Source organism: Pagrus major, chromosome 10, assembly GCF_040436345.1.
Source record: "Pagrus major chromosome 10, Pma_NU_1.0".
NCBI lineage: Eukaryota > Metazoa > Chordata > Actinopteri > Spariformes > Sparidae > Pagrus > Pagrus major.
This window is the reverse complement of record NC_133224.1, coordinates 746,160-767,165: the sequence shown is the minus strand read 5'-3', so window position 1 is coordinate 767,165 and position 21,006 is coordinate 746,160. Positions and strand designations below refer to the sequence as shown.

Below are 21,006 nucleotides of genomic sequence, written 5' to 3'. Positions count from 1 at the left end.
AACAAAACACCACAACAGGAGATTAAACATTATTTATTGATTTACAAAACTACACTTCAATATTTTGTCAAAACAATCGTAATTCATTTTTAATTAAGAATGTTTATTGTTAGAAAAGTAGATTCCAATTTAGGAAAAAAAAAAAAGAACAATCACATGAAGTTTATCATCTTTTATTCATTTTACACAATAAGCTAGCATAGCATTAGCATGAAGCCACATAAGGATGAAGTTGGAGCAGTGGAGCCATGGGTTAGCCTAGCATTAGCTTTTTGCAAAAACCTTTAATAATTATCTGTTTTTCCCTTACATTTTTTATGCTGAATCCAAAAGATTTTTAGCTAACTTTCTTTAACTATCCGCGTCACGGTTAGCTACATGTTTTACCTTAACTGAAAGGAATTCTTGCAAAATGAAGATTCTTATTTGTTTTCATGGCCATTTTAAATATTTTTATAGCTATGAAGAACTATGTTTTGTTTTCTTTATTTGTTTGGGAAAGGCTGCTTTTTAGCGCTGCTAGCTAACATTACATGTTACAAATATTAATCATTGTTGTGACAAACAAGAGAGGAGATTATTCATTTCTTTATTTAATTTTCATAAGAGGAATTTAATTTTATAAGATTTTTTGCAAGACAACAAAAATCTCAGCTTAATGTTCATTACGCTTTTCATTGAACTTTGCTATGTTTCATTTTGCGCTGCCCTCCCACCCCGCCCTCGGAGCGACAATGACCTTATAAGGTAATGGCTGTAAGACCACACCCAGCCGCCCCTGCAGGTTTGGCGGAGCCGCCCCGTCCGGCAGCCTGAAACTCATTCGCTGAAGCAGAGAGGACAGGAAGAGAAACAGCTCCAGCCTGGCCAACGATTCACCAACGCAGACTCGAGGCCCCGCCCCGAATGGCAGGAAGCAGGAGGGTGTGACCCGCCGGCCCTGGTCGTCAAGGAAACGATCTGCGAAGGCAGGAAAACATGGAAGTGGTGTGTTCAGGTGCTCCAATGAAAGTTAGATATTTCTCACAAGGTGGTTGTGTTTTACCAGGGTTGAACAGGTCGGGTTTGTCCCAGTGTCGGGGGTCGTGGTGAATCGACCACATGTTGACCAGAATACGAGTCCCACGACCGACAGAGTGACCTCCAACACTGCAAGAGAGGGGATTTGGAAATATGTATGAAGATATGATATGTAAGATTTCTGCATTGAAATTACTATAAAGTATCAACAATGTTCAAACCAGAGAAATCCACAAATTTCATTTTCATTTGGTCGCCTGTCGCTCTAACTTCCAGGAGAGTCGGAGTGAGGAAGGAGGTCGAACAACACTAAACTTTAAAACATTTGTATCTGAGTCATTGCAGCTGCAGTCAGGTTGATAAACAGGAGTGAAGAGAAACGTTTAAAAATAATCTCTGAGCTCTCCTCCTGTCGGTAAACAGCTCCGGATCAGAGCAGGTCTGGAGGAATAAACACCGACTCTCCTCCAGAGCTGTTTTGATTGTTTTGTTTTGAGTGATTATTATTTTCTAGATTCATTGATTCATCGTTTTGTCTATAATTGATGTTTTATCCTACCAATAGTCCAACAGATAATCACAAACATGACAACAACAAAACAAATGCTAGTTAATCAATAAATCGAGTATACGGTCTACCTGCTGTCGATCATGGCGGTGTGCGGGATCAGCACCGGGCTGACCGGTCGGATCCTCATGCCCTCGTTGATGACACAGTCCAGGTACGGCAGCCGGCCGCGGTCGGACACACACACCTGCCGCTCGCTGCCCACCTGCTCGTCCAGCTCCTTCTGCACGCGCTCCTGCACCTGCAGGGGGGCGGGGCACAGTGATTGTTTATAAACAAGAAATATGATTTTTTTGTTAAAAAATGAAAAAAGCAGGTCGGTCACATGACTTCACCTCCGGGTGGTGCAGCAGGTAGGCCAGGATCCACAGCAGCGTGGTGGACGTCGTCTCCACTCCGGCTCCAAAGGCCTCGGCTGCTGTCATCAGGACATGATCGTCTGTTATCCTCTCATCCTCTAACCCAGAAGACTTCTGACCCCGCCCGCTCTCCATCTGGCCCTTGAGCAAGGCATCAAGGAGGTCACGGGGGTCACCGTCACTCAGCGATGCCTGGATCACAGAAGAGGTACAGATTTCTGTGAGGAGCTTATGGTACCGGTTCAGGGTTTATTAAAGTCCAGACTTTGATTTAAGATGTGCATAATCACGTTTTTTGTTAGTTTGTTGGTCTGTTTGTCAGCAGGATTACAGAATCTGATGTGACTCCAGGTGTTTATTCCTCCTGAAGGTCTGGAGGAATAAACACCCGACCATGGAGTTCACCTCCGCTCCTTCTTTACCTTGTGCTCCTCCAGTTTGTGTGAGAGCAGTCGATCTCTGACGATGATACACTCCTTCAGTTTACTGAGACACTTGTTAGGAAACACCTGAGGGCAGATCGACCGTACAGATATTTTAGACAGTGAAGACATTTTGGACATGTTTGAATGATGAGGACATCTTGTCTCAAGGCTTCAGGATGAGGTTCAGGGTAGTTGTACCTTCATCCAGGGGTAAATGTCCACCAGTCCTCCTCGGGTGATCGTCTGCACGATGCCGTCATTGTAACGCATCACCTCCTGCAGCTCGGCATCACCGTGGCGATAGGTGGCGCTGAACACCAGCATGCACACGACGTTGGTGACGGCCCAGGTCACCGCGGGAGACGGGTCGAAGCCACGCCCACCAGCGGACAGCAGCTCGACACACAGACTGTCCACCGAGGACAGAACTGAAGAGAGAGAGTCTTTATTCAACTTCAGTGAACGTAATTCATTTATCTTCATGGTCTGTAAAGTGTTTCACATCTTCTTCTTCTTATTATTATTATTATTACTCTTTATTTTATAAGAGAAAGAGAAAAGTAAGATGTGATGTTAAGATATTACTTTGGTAAGAGTTAAAGTCTCCCATATGAAGAGTACTCGAGTAAAGGTCTTAAAGTATCTGATATTAAATGTACTTAAGTAACAAAAGTACAAGTAAAAGTAAATTATATACATATGATGTATACTCATGGTCGACTGATGGGATCGGCCTCGACGATTATTAGATCTGATGTGTTTTTTATCTGATTGCTTATAAAATGAATAAAGAAATTTTAAATGTTTTACGTTGGCTCTAATGCAGCATGTAATCTGTAAAGTAACTTAAGTAATCAAATAAATGTAGTGGAGTGGAAGTACAAAGTAGCAGAAAATGGAAATACTCAAAGTACAAGTACCTCAAAACTGTACTGAGATACAGTACTTGAGTAAAAGTACTTGATTACATTCCATCACTGTGAGTAACTAAAGCTGTCAGACTGCTGTAGTGGAATTAAAAGTACAATATTTGCCTCCAGAGTAGAATTATTATTGGAAATACAAGTACAAATACTTTGAATTTGTAAATGTACTTGGTTACAGTCCATCTCTGCTACAGTGTGATTGTATTAAGTGGTACATTTTTATTTATTTATTCTATTTTGTATTCATCCTTCACCTCTTTATAATGTCTTAATAAAATCAGACAATTTATTTAATTAGTTGTAAAAAAAATAATTATTTTGTTTTCAATTGTTTTTTAATATTTTCTGAAAAAATGTAATTCTAGAAACAAATTTTGTCGCAAAATAAATAATCAAGCAGTTTATTTGTTTTTTGTATGTTTGTAAATGAATCGTTTACATGGAAATGAATGATTTGATAATAAGTATAATAATATATATTGCAAAGACTGTAGTTTTTTAACAACTAGATAAATCAATACTTTAAGCTATTTTTTTGTCCATTTGTTGTTGTTATCGCCATCATGTGGTCATCAGGTTGATGTCAATGTGACTTCATTTAATTTATTTCATCGTGTCACTTTAAGAACACGACCCTGTAACAAGTAAATAAATCACTTAGTTCACGTAAAAACATTCACATCAACCTGCAACGTTTCAAAGTTTTCTCTGCAGTTTAACATGTTTTTGTTCAAGTTGTTCGTTTTTTATACATAAAGTTTTTTTGTTTCTGGTTGGACACGCCCACCAGTTCACCTCGCGGTTTAAGCCCCGCCCCCAGCCGAAGATTCGAATCAAAATGGCGGCCTGTGCTCAGCTGCTGCAGACCGAGTTCAAGTTTGTTCACAGTCGGAAAAGAAAAGTGACACGTCCTGTCTGAACTCAGGTGCAAATAGAAAGTCCAGGATGAAAACCAGCTTCAACCTGCTCAGGTAAGTGCACACACACACACACACACACACACACACACACACACACACACAGGTGTTCGCCATGAATCTGTCCATTCATTATAAAAAGGTAAAAACCAGGGCTGTTAATTAAACAAGTAAAATTTAAAGGTAAGTGATCCATTAATGATCTGTTGAAGGTGTTAAGAGGTTTTATCAACACTCAAGTTGTAGATTTAGATTTTTTTACTTAATTTACACCTTAGAACTGTTTTATCTGCCTTTAGAGTCTAAATGAAGGGAAAGTAAACGTGTGGTTTGCAGGTCATCGTTAATCATCTGCTTCAGATCTCATTAATATACTGAAATGAATGTTTCTGTCAGAGATGAAGATCATAAAACTCTGAACACGACGACGTGCTGCCATCAGAGCTGCAGCTGTAACAGGATGGAAACAAAAAGGTGTTTCGGTCGAACAAACGTTTTTTTATTAACGTTAATTAAATAGCCTGGTTAAGGAAATGTACGTGATATGATAATCACCGATTTTCATATCACTGTAGACGACCCAGCGTCTACAGACGGAGGCCGTACAGTCTGTTGTGTTGATTATGCAGAGTATTAATAATGTGGATCAACTGTGTCGTCTTCAACCACCTATACATTTAATTATTCATGAGCTCGAATCAATAACTTGTCCACACAGATATATTTTCCCCTGTCAGCTGTCAGGCTCTCTGATTGCACTGGATGATAAATGTTTTACATTGATTGTTTCAGTTTGACGGTTCTGATCCGACAGAGTGCAGTACAGCTGGAGGAGGAGAGGTGGACTCAGTGTTTACGTCTTCGATGCTTCAGTCACCCTGACGCAGGTTCAAGAGCTGTGCTGCGTCTTTATTTATGTTTGTTTTGTTCATCAATAACTGTAAATAAGTTCTGTAATCTGAGGAGCGTGAAGGAGTTCATGTGTTGTATAGTGACGACACAGGTCAGGATCAGAACCAGAACCAGAACATGTGAGTGTGACCAGTCACAAGTGTTGGTTTGTCCGGTGTTGGTGTGATTGATTGATCAGCCGGAGAATGTATTTTTTATAAATGCAGATGAAAGGTGATTGATTGGATCAGTACCGATGTCCTGCAGTCGGCTGCTTCCCTCTCCGAACAGAGTGAAGGAGTTGTGGACGAGGCGGCGGTGCGACTTCCAGAGAGGAGAGTAGTCTGAAAACGCGATGTCTTTACCTCCTCTGGTCAGCAGGTCGGTCGTCACCTGCAGAGAAACACGGTCACATCCAGTATCTCCTCACAGAGACGCTGCTGCCAGAGAAGACTGACAGAAACAGGAAGCGTTCGCCAGCTGCTTAAAAATACTGATCAGACTGATCTCACCATGCTCGGTCGTCCAGCGAAGTCCCGCCCCCTCTGCAGGAGGACCTCTCTGGCGTGCTGATGGTTGTTAATCACCACAGTGTAGTGAGGCCCGAGGTGCAGAGCGAACAGAGGCCCGTACCTGAGACACAGCAGGACACTCATCAAACAGATCAGTGATGCACTCATCGCTCAACAGCAGCATTTACGTGTTGTTCGTACAGGAAGCAAATAAAAGACGTCATCAGACAGAAACTACAAGAATTCTTCTGATTCTTAGTCCTTTACTTCTTTAGAACCAGTGTTTACAACATTAACGAGTTTTTCTAAACACTAAAAAGTTATTTTGAATATTAAAAAGTTCCTCGAGAAAACAAACAAACAATAACAAAATCAAATTAATAAAAAGTTCTTCCAAATAAAAACAGTTTTTCAAAACATTTAAGTTCTTCTGAACAATAAAAAGTTCTTGTCGACATAAACAAGTTTTTCAAATCATTTACAAGTTCCTCCAAATAAAAACAAGTACTGTTGAGTTGTTACAAACAGTAAGAACCTCCAACATTAACGAGTTCGGGCACATGATCGGATCTTCAGGAGCTTCCCGTCCGCTCTCCTCCTCCTCCAGGATCAGAACCATGAAACCTGGAGGAGGCTCGGTTCTCACCTGTGGCCCAGCTGGGTGAAGAGGAGGTGAGGAGGGAGGCCTCCTCCCAGCCAGGGCAGGCTGCCCAGCACCGGGAGCCGGGGCAGGCAGGGGATGGAGGACCGAGGTCTGGGTCCAGGACCGGACCGGGGTTTGATCAGGAAGAAGACGACTGCTGCGACGATGAAGAGGAGGAGGATGAAGGCTGGAGGGAGAGGAGAGAGGAGAGGAGTGAACATGGTGCTGGAGAAGTGGAGACGAGGCCGAGCCGCCTGCTTTTAATCCCTCAGACACACGGAGACCTTGGAGAGGTCAGAGGTCAGGTGTGTGTGTGTTGTTATTGCTGATGTGTGTGTGTGTGTGTCCTCACCCTGACCGTGTGTGTGTGTGTGTGTTTATCTTGGTCGACCAGCCTTGATGTTATCAGGCTGCATGTCACCGGCTGCCATGGCAACCTTAAAGGAGACGGCTGCCCTGACGCTGAGCGTTTCTCTGTCAGTCTCCAGGATCAGAGACGACCCCTCAATGACATCACTGTGACATCATCAGGGTCATTATCTCCCCTCTGCTTAAAGGAACAGTTCACCTAAAAGTGTCAATCAAGTCGTCATCTCCTCCCTCCACGTTGATGTTTCCTCCAAGTTTCAGAGTCCACAGAACATTTTGTTTGAAGAAGTTTTCATTGTTTGAAGAAGTTTTTATTGTTTGAAGAAGTTTTCATTGTTTGAAGAAGTTTTCATTGTTTGAAGAAGTTTTCATTGTTTGAAGAAGTTTTCATTAAAGTCAGTGCTCTTGAGCAGCATCTAGTGGACATTAGAGGATTTTATGTGTTTGACCTTAACTCCATCACTCCTGTCCTCCAGTGATGATCCTCAGTGTGTCTCCAGATGTTGTGAAGTTCTTCAGCTATAAATCCTGGAGCGTCTGTCGTCGGCCATGTGAAGTCTGACAAACTGCCTCGAGTGACGTCACCTGCGGCGGGTGGAGAGTTTGAAACTGAAACAAATGTGTTGGTGAGGAGTCAGAAAGAAGTGATCTGAGCAGACCTCTGCTGCCGGCATCGAGCCGTCTGCAGCTGAGATGCATTGTGGGTAACGTAGGCAGCAGGGTTTGACAGAGAAGAATGTGTGCAACAGAAAAGAGGATATTTTTGGCTCTGATGCATCAACGAGTCTGACGAGCTGCAGGACTCCTGTAAACAGCTGACTGTCAGTGAGTCAGTCTGAAGACGACAGACACTGAAGGCCACACTGTGTGTGTGTGTGTGTGTGTGTGTGTGTGTGTGTGTGTGTGTGTGTGTGTGTGTGTGTGTGTGTGTGTGGTTTCTAACAGGTGGAGGGAACAGAAGGCAGCTCGGCGCCATGGCAACAGTGTCTCTTACCTCGCACGCTCACATACTTCCATCATCCTGGCGTCCTGATTGTCCTCTCACACACTCATGTGCGACGGCTCTCGGTCGTCACGTCGACAGCCGGGTCGTCTGATTGGTCACTACTTATTTCTGTCCGTCCGGCTGCGTCAGAAGCAGCTGAACGCGGCTGCTGAGGACGAGCAAAATATTAATAAACAACTGTTAATGCTGAAAGACTAGAAGCTGCAATTCCTCCACTGGCCACTAGATGCTGCTCAAGAACACTTGTGTCTTGAAGTGAAGAGGAAAACCTCTGGTGTCTCGTGTTTCTTCTTCTTGTTAATTTGTTTGTGTGGAGTTTTTAAATCAGCGTCATCTTTCAGCCTTTATTGACTGATGACCTGAAACATGTTGTTTTTGCTCTGTGGATGGAAATATTGATGCAGCTGAAGTAACTGTGATGACTTTTCATGTAGCGCCATCATCAGGTGACCTTCAGGTCAGTTTGTGACCAAACACCTGCAGCCCTGATGATATTTAATCCTCCACCAGTAAATAAACTTAGATGCTGCTGCGACACCGTTCACAAGCCTTATTCTGTTCATCTTTTTATTTCATGTCCTCAGTGATGTGGTAATTTCCCCCTGTGGTATCAAATACTGATATTCTTCACGGTTTTGTGTCAAAGTTAGAAATACTGAATATCTGAACTAAAAATAGGCCAGGACGATAATCAGTCTTCCCGTAGTATACAGTATATACACACATGGAAATATATGTATCGGTTTAATTTCTCTTGTACTTTTGATACTTAAAGGTCCTATTTGTAAGAAAATGTGATTTTTTGGGTCTCCCACTTCAATAACTGACGCTCTGGGATGGCGACCGACCGGTCCTACAAGCATCAACTTTTGACGAGTTTGGAACGAGACTGAAAAAAAACCCCTAACTTTTCTTACAAATAGGACCTTGAATGTATTTGTCATTTTACAGCACAGGGTTGTACAACAAAATGCAAGTTGTCGTTCCTTTATGCTACAAAAGAAAAGATGTTTCTCAGTCTGACAGTCGAGGAGCGAAGCTGCTCTGTAGTCTGGATCTGCTGCCACGTGAACAGACTGCAGCTGGGTGGTCGTTCATTATCTTTTGGGCTCTGTGCCGACACCTGACTGATATCTAGAGTCAAGTACTCTGTTCTTCTATTCTATTAATTGTATTGTATATTCCTCTACCACTGGAAACACAGTACAAGTGAGAGTAAAACGGTCACTTCTATCGTTGGCTCTGCTGTTGCGAACACAACCGGATCGTTTCAGTTTTCAGTCACAACACAAAACAACACAAGACGAAATGTGAGTTTATTCAGTCATTCAGTCCAGTGATTCCCAAAGCCTGGACCGAGAGTTTGACTCTGAAATCAACATTAAATGTTTAAATTTAAAAAGTAATCAGCACTGATGAAACACGGTAGTGAAATTACGAGTTGTTGGTCCGTGTTCTTGTTTTCCCACCAGGACGACACATTTATCTGACACAACTTGATCATGTGTAAAACATCGTGTCAGTGACGGGAACACAGTCGTGATTAAAAGTTTGAGTGGCGCCGCAGAAGATTTTCTGAATGGGGCGGCGTCCTTCAGTTTGGGAAGTTTGATTTAGTCTATAATAGAAATGTTTCCGTCCTTTTCCTGGTGGACGACAGACTGTGTGAACGCTGATGTGTAGTTACTGTACATCATCACATTGTGCAATCAAAGAAGCAGAAAACTCCATTATCCAAACGTTCAGTGCAGGAGCCTGTTACATCGGTTACATTTGTGTCTAAACACACTGTTACACATGTAAAACGGAGCTGAAGAAACCAGCAGCTTCTATTTCTGCTCCTTTTTATATAACATCTCCCGTCTCCATGGCGACAGCAGCTGAACATTGATGTGCAGGATGTCACATGTGGGCCAGTAACATGTAATAATCTCTCTCTCTCTCTCTGTGTCTGTTCGCTCCTTATGTCTCTCGCCCTCTCTGCAGCACTGCAGCGCTGTCCGTGGTGCTGAAGCTGAGAGTGCGACACAAACACGAGACTCAGCGTCTGTTTCTGCACAGAAACCATGGGATCGGGCCCACAGCGGGTCCAGGCGAGGCTCATGAGCACAGTGTGAGGACTGCTCTGCTGCTGTGTGAGTCAGCCATGACAGTCTCACCTCTCATCCTGCAAAAGCAACATTTGATGAAGACCAAGCCTCAAATCAAACAGGTGTTAATGCACAAAAACATGCAGATTTGATCGTCTTCAGGCCCTTTGTGAGTGTTTCAGACAGGCTGCTCTCGAAGCCGGCCCTCTGACATGGCAGCTTACTTGTATTAAAATGTGTGTTAATATGTGTGTTGTTATATTTGCCGAATCGTAGATCGGCATCTAAAGTTTCAGAAAATATCTCGACCTGTGAGATGTAAGTTAACATCAGCCGAGCGGTGATGAAGAGGAGTAAAGTTGGTGTTTTTGTGAATGGGATCTGGAGCAGCGCAGCTCCATCCTGTGTGAGCCCGGGCTGGTTGTATAATCTCCCGGTTGCCGCAGTGAAGGAAACCCCGCTCTCCTCTCGGCTCGACGTCGCTCTCCCGCCTGTCCTTTTATGGTATGGGGATACCCGCCGTCACAGCCGGATGCAGCCCATGTTTGGGCTGCTACGAAGCTCGCGGCGGGGGGAATCCCTCGCGCCGGTGCAGACCAATAAGGCCGGGCCGGGAGTTACCTAGGAGACGGAGAGTATAAAACGGGCGGCGCGCGGAGGGAGCCCAGCATCCACAGCATCACCGAGCGGACTAACGGACCGCAGCGCGAGCTCACGGATTAATAACGGGATTATAACCTGACAGCGCGAGGGGAATCCCCGCAACACCCGCAACACTTCACGCAATGCTTCTGGAGCGCGACGACAGCTTCATGTCTGAGTTTGAGGACGCGTGCAGCGCCTGGGTGGACAGTGTGGGCTCGAGCCGCAGCGACGGAGCGGACAGTGACGTGGGCTCACCTTTCTGCCAAGGTAAGAACCGCAACAGCTGATCGATTCTGTTTATGGATTCATGTGTAAATACACTGATTAGGCTATCACTGATAACTGGATCCTGGTGATTGTGTGAGTGCAGCGGAGGCATTATGCAACAACAATAACACCTCCTCCTCCTCCCCCTCCTCCTCCTCCCCCCCTCCTCCTCCTCCCCCTCCTCCCTCCTCCTCCTCCTCCTCCTCCTCCTCCTCCTCAGTCTTCTCTCCGGGCACTGACGCCTCGGACTCAGACTTCTTCTCCGACTTCAGTGACTGCTCCTCGGACACGCTCTCTCCCTCACTCGGCTACACCGGCAGCTTCTTCACCGAGCCGGAGCCGGTCCCGGTCCCGGTCCCGGTCCCGGTCCCGGTCCCCGCCGCCGCCGCGGGGCTCAGCAGCACCGCGGACGCGATCCTCAACATGATCACAGAGATCGTCGGGATCTGCACCGAGATGGAGCAGCAGGGCGACACCGGCTCCCTGCGGGAGTGCAGCCCGGCCCCCGCAGCGCCCTCCCCGGCTGCAGCCTCCAGCTCAGCCCCGCTCTTCGCTCCGGCGGCTGCCTCCGGCCTCCCTGCTCCTCTGGCCGCGGCCCAGCAGCTGCCCCCCGCCGCGATGTGTCCGCCGGTGGTGGTGAAGAGCGAGTTTGTGAGCTCCAGCTGCAGCAGCGGGTGCGGACACTCTTCAGTGGCCGGGAATGACGCTCTGTTCCTGGCCAGCGACTCTCTCCTCCCGCTGTCCGCTCTGGAGCAACAGGTGGATGTGGCGGAGTTCATCGACTCTCTGCTGAGCTCCGAGGCCGGGCAGAGCGAGCTGAAGGCCGGCTGCGAGGTGAAGCAGGAGCCGCTGGGGCTGGAGGACTGGCTGAAGAGCCTGGCGGCCCCGGGCACCGGGGGGGACCCCGGCAGCTACGTCATCAGCAGGCCGGTAGTGAAGACGGAGCTCGTGCAGAGCGGGAGCAGCCCTCTCTTCCCCCCCTCCGCCCTCCCCTCCACCCTGGACGCGCACCTGCTCTCCTCCCTCCTGCAGGGCGCGTTCCCGATAGTCAACATCAGCAACGTGCACGCGCCGGGCGCTCCTAAGGCGTCTCGCGGGGGCAGGAGAGCTCCCGCGAGGAGCGGCCCGAAGCTGAAGCCGTTCCCGTGCAGCGTGCAGGGCTGCGAGCGCCGCTTCTCGCGCTCCGACGAGCTCAACAGGCACGTGCGCATCCACACGGGACAGAAGCCCTTCCAGTGCACCATCTGCGCGCGCAGCTTCAGCCGCAGCGACCACCTGACCACGCACACGCGCACGCACACCGGGGAGAAGCCCTTCTCCTGCGATGTGTGCGGGAAGCGCTTCGCGCGCAGCGACGAGAGGAAGAGGCACGGACGCGTGCACGTGAAGCAGCAGCTGCGCGCGCAAATGATGGCCGCCTACTCTCTGGCCCTGAACGCGCCCGGCGTGTGAGCGGCGGCGCTGATTGGCTGCTGTGGAGTTAAGTTCAGTTCAGGATTTGAACCGTCAACCGGAAACGTCGGAGAGACGTTTCATGTGACGTCACACTGAAGGTGTTTAGAGAGGACTTTAAAGTCCCGCCGTGGCTCCTCTCAGGGCGCATGCGCAGCGACGGTGCGGTGGGAGCTGAGGAAGAGGAGGCGGAGATGAAGAGCAGCCGCTCTGGACTCTGATTGGCTGTCTGCGGTCACGTGAGCAGCTGTGGACTTTAAAGGAGCAGTCCGTCAACCTGAAGGATGTAAAATAATGTTTCAGACTTTGTGCATGAGGACGTGACAGTGACGAACGTGCGTGGTGACGTCAGAATGTCGTGCTTCTGTTGACTCAGATCTTTTTATGTCATATTTCTATGTTTGTATCATATCTCTATTTTTCTATGCTCGGCCTTGTTTCTATCAGAGTGTGTATATTTGTAGAGGAGCCACATTTCTACGGCCGTCGATGTGCAATGATGTCACTTTTCTATGACCGGCACACAGATGCATTGTGGGATACGTGTCCTGGTGTCTGCAGTGTACAGATGAACCCAGCAGCTCGGTGTGAGCTGACTCTGAGTAGCACACATGGCTGTGCACGTTAATGTTCCCTCGTTGTGCATGGAGTCAATAAACAAACAAACAAACAAACAAACAACATGGCGTCAGTCTGTCCCTCAGCTTCATCGCCTTCATCGTCACTGAGCACTTCCTGCTCCTCTCATCAACAGGCTGCTGTTGCCAGGCAACAAGTGGACCCATGGGTTTGTTCAAGGTCGTGTTGCCATGGTAACAGCAGCTTTATTCTCACATGACAACATCATCAACAAGTGTCTGACAGGAAATGTAATCGAGTATCACGAGTACGAGTGCATAATACAAACCTACATGTTTGTGACTGACGATCAGAATCAGAGTTTTTTATCTGATTGATGATAAAATACACTTACTTATAAATTCACTACTTTGGCTCTGATGCAGCATGTAATCTGTAAAGTAACTAGTAACTAAAGTAATCAAATACATGTAGTGGAGTAAAAAGTACGATGTTTGTCTCCAACATGTAGAGAGGAAGTATAAAGTAACAGAAAATGGAAATACTCAAGTAAAGTACAAGTAGGTCAAAATTGTATTTAAGTAAATGTACTTAGTTACATTACATCACTGATAAGTAATAGTAGCAGGAGTATTATTGTTGTAAAACATAAACACAGTTATGGTGTTAAAATATTACTCTGGTAAAAGTTAAAGTCTCCCATATGAAGAGTACTCGAGTAAAAGTAGCATATGATATTAAATGTACTTGAGTATCAAAAGTACAAGTAAATGATGTATAAATCAATTAATTAAAAAAAATCCTACTTTGGCTCTGATGCAGCATGTAATCTGTAAAGTTACTAGTAACTAAAGTAATCAAATACATGTAGTGGAGTAAAAAGCACAATATTTACCTCTAAACTGTAGAGAAGTGGAAGTATGAAGTAAAAGAAAATGGAAATACTCAAGTAAAATACAAGAAGGCTGAAGTACAGTACTTGAGTAAATGTACTCAGTTACATTCCATCACTGTACTTGAGCACACAGCTCAAACTCTCTACAGGCTGTTGGCGCCCTCCAGTGGTCACGAGTCAGCACTACAACTCCTGTAAGGCAGAGTTTTACCTGGTGAAGTGGTGAAATGTAACTAAGTACATTTACTCAAGTACTGTAAATACAGTTTTGAAGTACTTGTACTTAAGTATTTCCATTTCCTGCCACTTTATACTTCCTCTCCACATGGAGGAGACAAACATGGTACTTTTTACTCCACTACATGTGTTTGATAACTTTAGTTACTTTACAGATTACATGCTGCATCACAGCAAAGTAAATTAAAACTATTACTATGGAAATTGGATAAAAAACATAAATATATTTTTAAAAACACTGATTCTGATAATCATAAAAATACATGTAAACATATGTAACATTTACTTTTACTTGTACTTTTGTTACTCAGGTACATTTAATATCAGATACTTGTACTCGAGTACTCTTCATATGGGAGACTTTCACTTCAAAGTAATATTTTAACACCATAACTTTACTTTTACTGGAGTACGACTTTTTACAGCACTACATTTACTTAAAGTATTTGTACTTTACTTGAGTGTACTTGTACTCCAGAGGCACATATAGTATCTACTTGTACTCCACTACATGTGTCAGCTTTAGTTACTAGTTACTCTTCAGGTCACAGTCCAGCTGCACGCGGAGTATTTTCACAGTGACGTCATAGTAACTGTTACTCGACCCCTGGCCACGCCCCCTCCGCTCAGCCGTCACCTCCACATCAGGACTGACACGTCACGTGGTGTTTACGTCAGCAACAGCAGCGGCACGCGGCGGCTTCACGGCGAGGGGAGGGGGCGCGCACACACACACACACACACACACATCCCCGCCGCTCCCGCACGAGACCGTCGGTACCGGATCGATCCGCCGCACGAGGACGGAGTGAATATGTGAGCGGGAAACGGGAAACCATGGCAACGGATTTGACAATGAGCTGAGTGACGGATGAACGTTTTTACAGGTAAGAGTTGAATTAACGGGCAGATTTAAGATGCTGACACCGACGGGACCAACAGCAGCAGCAGCTGGTTCTTCTGGGTCAGAACTCGCTCAGCTTCTGTGTCTGGATCTTAGAGGGGGTTTAGTTTTTCACCAAAACACAAAATTGTGACCCAGATGTTCCGGTTTTCAAACGAGCTCGAGCCAGTTGATGAATTCACTGGTTGTTTATCTGTTAACTGAAGAAATGTTAATTAGTTTAAATCACTGTTTTCACTGTAGGATCATATCTGAAGAGTTGATCTGCACAAACAGATTATTTATTTATTTATTTATTTATTTAAACTGTTTTTCCATGAAGTGCTTAAAAATGATTGAAGAGACATTAATAAACACAAAGCTGTTAAAATACAAACCAACTCTTTATCTGTGGTCAGATGTGAAGGTTAATAACTAAATCACCATTATTAAATATTCTGACTAACATCAACCAGTCCTCCATTTTAAACTGTGAAAGACGTAGCAACAGTTTACCAATCTGACTCACATGCTAACTCAGTTTAGCCCAATTAGACTGGAACCAGAAGGAAACTAGCGACTTGTTAGCATAGCTCCACCTACCAGCCCCTTAAATATCACTAACTAACACATCAAGTTGGTTTAAAACGTCCAAAAAACTAAGTTAAGAAGCGCTAACGTCAAACTGCTTTTGTCTGGCAGCGGTAGCAGGTCAGCCGGGCGGCTGTTTTTACACTTGGATGAAACAAACAAGGTGTTTTGTGTAAATCAGCAGTTTTAGAGTCTAAGTAGATTTTTTTTGCTGGTGGTAACTTCCTGTTTTTCCTATTTAAATTAGATGATGTCGTGAGGTAGCGCGGGATCATGGGAGTTCATTAACAAACAGGTTTTAAAGTTTTCTTCTCATCATGTTTCGTCTCCGCCTGGTTGGGTTTTTTGGACGTTTTAATGGTGAAATGTTTCAGATACTGTTAAAGATTCGGTAGGTTTAGGCACAAACGTGACTTACTAGCTTACGGTTTAGTAGTTTGGGTTAAACGCACTAGTTCATTAAGGTTAGAGGACATTCGTTATAATGGTTACAATAATAATAACAATGCTAACATCAGGGGGACTGTTTCATGTTCACCTTCTTAGTTTAGCATGTTAGCATGCTAATATTTGCTAATTAGCACTTCTCAGAAACTAGAGCTGAGGCTTATGAGCGTTTCAGTCATTTGGACCTGATGATGGATCATCAGATGCGAGAACCATCTCATAGTTTTTAAGATATTTCAGACGCCATTTTAATTCATTTTGTGACCGCAGCAGATTTCTAGTTCAGAACTCCATTGAGAAAAATGGCGATTTAGTGTCCTGAGGGTTGAAAGAGGTCAACACAGGCGGAGACATGGAGGCAGAGAGAGGTGGAGTCCACACACGGACATCTCTTTCTTCCTGCTCATCCATCCATGTGCAAAATTCCTCTACATGGGGTTGACCAGAGGACACACACACACACACACAGACTGCACACGCCCAGTGCATCATCAGCAAGTGTGTGTTTTCATATTTATCCTGTGTCAGCCACACACACACACACACACACAGTCAGTGGGGTGGAAGATGCACGCTTCACTTAGCGATTAGCCTCATGCACACACACACACACACACACACACGCCTGTAGGATTTGACATTAGTAGGACATGTTATTTAAACAGGACAGGCTCATCAGTGAAACGTGACTCTCACACACATTTTGTTGAAGCTTTGCTGTTTTTTAATCTACAGATTTCAGTCTCATTAAATCTTTATCTCAACAAAATCAATTATGCAGCTCACACACACTCACACACACACCCAGACACACACTGACCCAGTTTTTACTCAGGTTTACTTCTTCTTGAGGATTGTGTGTGTGTGTGTGTGTGTGTGTGTGTGTGCGAGTGTGTGTGTGTGCAGCAGGAAGTGTTTTCCTCGTCCACCATCAGCAGCGTCCTCCCGTCTCTGTCTGCTGCAGTGTTTCTATTGTTTTCTCAGCTGCTCCTGTTTGATCCTCCAGGTCTGCAGCTCCCTGCTGAACCATGTCTTCCATCTCTTCCTCCTCCTCCTCCTCCTCTTCCTCGGAGCTGCCCTACTTTTGTCCTCGCTGTGGTGACGAGTTTCGCTTCTCGTCCGTACCTGAGCTCCGGGCTCACCTGGTCAGCCGACACACCTACGAGACCTTGCTGGTGCTGTCGCAGGTAATTCATACGGTGCTGCTGCTCATAATTATCTTCCATCATCAATTAAAATGTTGATTATTTTATCTTTAAATCAGTCGTTGTTGGGCGACGAGGGACAGTCGATTATCAGAATAGTTGCAGATTAACCTCCAAGTTTGATTTATGTGATTTTGTTCTGAACGGAGAAACTTAAACCTTCATTTCAGACCCGAGTCAGAAGCTCCAGGCCCGGTGCTCTCCTCCCACTCCCGGGCCAGGCTGTATCCCGAGGACAGAGCTCCTCTCTGGGTGTAGAGGCCCACAGCCTCGCCCTGCCGCTGGCCTGTCTGGATCTCGCCTCGTCCTCTGCCTCCGTCAGACTCCTCAGCAACATGTTCGGCCCGTCGGATCTCGCTCTCCCCTCTTCTATGGGACATCCGGAGGAGCCCTCCACCGCTCTGGCCCTCCCCGGCTCCCTGGAGCCTTTTCCTGGGGGGAAACTTGGCGAGGTGGGGGTCCAGCTGGGCCTGGAGTTCGGGCTGTCGGTGGGGATCGGGCTGGAGGAGAGGCTGGGGCTGGGGCTGGACCGGAAACTCGCCCGGACGTTCGCCGAGGTGGAGGAGAGGGTGAACCGCCGCATGGGTCGACTGAAGGTGGAGCTACAGAGGAGGGAGGCGGAGCTACAGCTGGAGAGGCGGGACATGGAGCGACTGAAGGGCGAGAAACAGGAAGTGGAGGACAGGGCGGCGTACCTGTCCAGGCAGGTGGGTGGAGCTGTGACGCCGGACATTTAAATACTCTTTAATTAGATTATCTGATGATTCAGTGTTTGTTTCCGTCCATCAGGTCTCTGCTGCCATGGAGATGATGCAGCGACTGAAGAGAGATCTGGAGGGAAAAGAGACGGAGCTGAACGAACGACAACAGTCAGTATCTCAGAGGCTTCCTCCCTCCGTCTGTCTGTCTGTCTGTCTGTCTGTCCGTCTGTCTGTCTGCAGCGTTTCATTCTTAGTTTTTAACGTTATCATGATGAGCAGCCTCTCTGAGCCAGTGGACCAGGATTATAAATCACACTCCTTCTCAGACTCACAACATGAAACATATTAAGATTCAGTGTGACTCTCACGTCTTGGAGATGAGTGAGAGTGATCCAGTGAGAGTTGTCTGTGCATCCACGAGCACGCTGCTAACGGGAGCTGCTCACAGGAGCTGCTAACAGGAGCTGCTAACGGCTAACGGCTAACCCGGCATAGTTTTCATGGCAACACAGTGATGCAGCTCTTAAATTAAGACAGAGATCATCCAGAAATCTGGCAGCGTGAATCCTCAGTGATCATCTGTGAGCTCGAGAGAAACAACATGATGCACAGACAGAGGAGACGTCATGTTCAGTCTGCATCACTGCACACACACACGCACACACACACACACACACACACACACACACAGCTGCGGGTTGCTGTGATGATGAATGTAAGATGACAGTGAGGCTCAGCAGGCCTGAGGGTGTGTGTGTGTGTGTGTGTGTGTGTGTGTGTGTGTGTGTGTGTCTGTCTACACAGTGTTGTGTATGTTCATGTTGTTTCATATCTGTGTGTTTATGACATTTAGATACATGATTATCTGCGTCTGCTGTAACTGTCCGACACACTTCAGGCTGTCTTGTGTGTACGTGTGTGTGTCTGCAGGGAGATGGTCGACATCGAGAGTTTTCTGAGGGAAACGGCTCAGAAAGAGGCCGAAGCCAAGTCCAGACTGCAGGTGATCTTTTGTTGTGTCCTGTGTTCAGGGACCGGTTCTGGAGAACGCCACAGCGGTCGTGTAGTTTCAGGGAACAACCTGCGGCGATGAGCTGAGGGGTGAATTGTGACCGAGTGTGTTTGTGTTCAGGTGTTCATCGAGACGTTGTTGGAGCGAGCCGACCGTGCAGAGAGACAGCTGCTGCTGCTCAGCTCGCACACACACACACACCACAACCACAGCTACACACACACGGACCCGTACGCTGACCCGTACACACCTGCACCTGGACGAGGAGGACGCAGTCTGGACGGCAGCACTGATGACATCATCACAAACAAGCTGCAGGGGGCCATCGGCAACCGGGTGAGAAAACATCAGATACACGACTTTAATATGAACCTGTTCAGTCTCAGTCGAGCGTCTGAATACTGATCTGTGAAGTAGATTTGTCTGATCGACCTCTTCTCACATCTCCTCTCCCTCATGTCTTCATCCTCCTCCTCCTCGTCTTCGTCCTCCAGAGGAGTTACAGTGTGTCAGGCTCCTACAGACTGGGAGAGCAGCTGTACAGCCAGCCTCACTACAGGTACCTGAACGCATCATAACAGCGTGTGAAGTGCTTCGTTCTGTTCTCATTAAATCTTTGTTTATTTCTGCCACTTCAGTATAAAACAGCATTACGACACTGAGGAGATGATTTGTTCAGCTGACACGTTTCCTCTCTGTGTGTCTCAGCGGTCTGACGGGTCACATGAGGACCTTGTCTCTGGGTTCAGGAGGAGGTTGGGACGGCGAGGCCGGGTCGGTCCACCTCCAACACTGCCCTCCATCTTGGACTCGACGACAGGGCGGAGGAGGAGACGGGAGGAGAGAGAGACCGTGGTACCTGTTGACCTGTGATTCAGGACGAAGTGTCACTGTGGTGATCAGAGTTGTTTTACATCATCGACTCTTCTTCTCTTGTGTTTCAGGGTCGGGGAGGGAGGATGTGGGAGAACGTGGAGCAAAAGACACCACCGTCACCACAGCACTGAGGAGGAGGAGGAGGAGGAGGAGGAAGAAGAGGAGGAGGAGGAGGAGGAGGAGGGATTTTGGAGCAGCGCTGAGATGAGGAGACTCATCTTCGCCCGGACGCACACACCTGGTTCAGGTAAACTGAAGCGTTTAAATGTTTCTTCCTCTCGACGCTTCCTGTCGCCGCCTTTTAACTTCCTCCCTCCTCTGCAGAAGCCGCCTCCTCCCTCCGCTCCACCCCGTCCCGTCACCATGGCGACAGACAGCTGGGGGCGGACACCTTGAAGCTGAGGGCGGGGCTTTTCTGCGTGTTTCCTTATTTGGACCTGCGCTCGCTGCTGCGCGCCGCCGAGGTCTGCTCCGATTGGCGGTTCGTTGCAAGGCACCCGGCGGTTTGGACACGCCTCCGGCTGGAGAACGCCAGGGTGTCGGCCGAGGTAGGGCAGCCTTCATCATCACCATCATCATCATCACCTTCATCATCATCATCTTCATCATCATCACCTTCATCATCACCATCATCATCATCACCTTCATCATCATCATCTTCATCATCATCATCATCACTGTGTTACTATTGCTGGACTCATTTTTATCGAACAAACAAGAATAACTTACAGCTTTGTTGTTTGATTAATCCATATTTGGTGTGTGTGTGTGTGTGTGTGTGTGTGTGTGTGTGTAGTTCCTCACCACTCTGTCTCAGTGGTGCACTCAGACTCAGTCGGCGGTTCTCAACAACCTGAAGCCTCGAAGCAGACGAGCTGACGAGACCCGAGAGGATTATCACAAGAACACTCGGTAACACGCACACACACGCACACACACACAGACACACACGCACACACACACAGACACACACACACACACAGACACACACACACACACACTCACACACACACAGCTCTCAGGGATTAATGCTGAGAAGCTTGTTGAGAAAAATTTAAACGCTCTTATTTTCCTAAATTGAAAAAGGAATGCATGTTTCCATGGCAACTGCATCTGATTTAGTCCAGCTGTCGTCTGATTGGTCAGGACAGATCAGGAGGACTAAAGTTGACACTGACACACTGAGGTGTGCTCCCTCGGTGCATTGTGGGTACTGTAGTGGACCTGTGTGCTTCCTGTCTCAGGGGCAGTGTGGAGTCGGGGGTGGAGGCTCTGCTGCGGTCAGCAGGGGGCAGTCTGCTCCACCTGTCTGTCTCTCAGTGTCCCCACATCCTCACAGACAGGACGCTGTGGCTCGCCAGCTGCTACTGCAGGAACCTGCAGACGCTCGCATACAGGTGGGTCTGTGCACCTGTCTGACTGTCTGTACACCTGTCTGTCTGTACACCTGTCTGTCTGTACACCTGTCTGACTGTCTGTCTGTTTACCTG

At 46.8% G+C, this 21,006-nt stretch overlaps 3 protein-coding genes across 3 annotated transcripts in view; 1 reads left to right on the top strand and 2 right to left on the bottom strand.

The window, feature by feature from the left end:
* Positions 1-44: 44 nt before the first annotated feature.
* cyp17a2 (cytochrome P450, family 17, subfamily A, polypeptide 2) lies at positions 45-8,977 on the bottom strand. The gene is made up of 9 exons (XM_073474856.1): positions 6,265-8,977; positions 5,619-5,739; positions 5,361-5,499; positions 2,571-2,800; positions 2,370-2,456; positions 1,924-2,139; positions 1,660-1,829; positions 1,046-1,149; positions 45-960 (listed from the first exon to the last, which is right to left on the bottom strand). Exons 1-9 carry the CDS (start codon positions 6,480-6,482, stop codon positions 695-697), a joined length of 1,551 nt encoding a protein of 516 aa, XP_073330957.1. The 5' UTR covers positions 6,483-8,977; the 3' UTR covers positions 45-694.
* Positions 4,154-21,006, top strand: part of LOC141003534 (F-box only protein 41-like) — a 19,845-nt gene continuing 2,992 nt past the window's right edge. Inside the window, exons 1-13 of the mRNA XM_073474898.1 lie at positions 4,154-4,269; positions 9,623-9,848; positions 16,729-16,909; positions 17,098-17,634; positions 17,717-17,796; positions 18,559-18,631; positions 18,761-18,976; positions 19,135-19,199; positions 19,349-19,495; positions 19,585-19,763; positions 19,841-20,064; positions 20,313-20,428; positions 20,761-20,913. Of these exons, the coding sequence (XP_073330999.1) occupies positions 16,751-16,909; positions 17,098-17,634; positions 17,717-17,796; positions 18,559-18,631; positions 18,761-18,976; positions 19,135-19,199; positions 19,349-19,495; positions 19,585-19,763; positions 19,841-20,064; positions 20,313-20,428; positions 20,761-20,913 (1,949 nt within the window). The 5' untranslated portion in view covers positions 4,154-4,269; positions 9,623-9,848; positions 16,729-16,750. The remainder of the gene's footprint in view (positions 4,270-9,622; positions 9,849-16,728; positions 16,910-17,097; positions 17,635-17,716; positions 17,797-18,558; positions 18,632-18,760; positions 18,977-19,134; positions 19,200-19,348; positions 19,496-19,584; positions 19,764-19,840; positions 20,065-20,312; positions 20,429-20,760; positions 20,914-21,006) is intronic.
* On the bottom strand, positions 11,258-12,123 carry LOC141003994 (uncharacterized; the record flags this gene model as incomplete). Its single annotated transcript, XM_073475495.1, has 1 exon — positions 11,258-12,123. A coding segment is annotated over one exon (798 nt), but the record flags the coding sequence as incomplete, so codon positions are not given.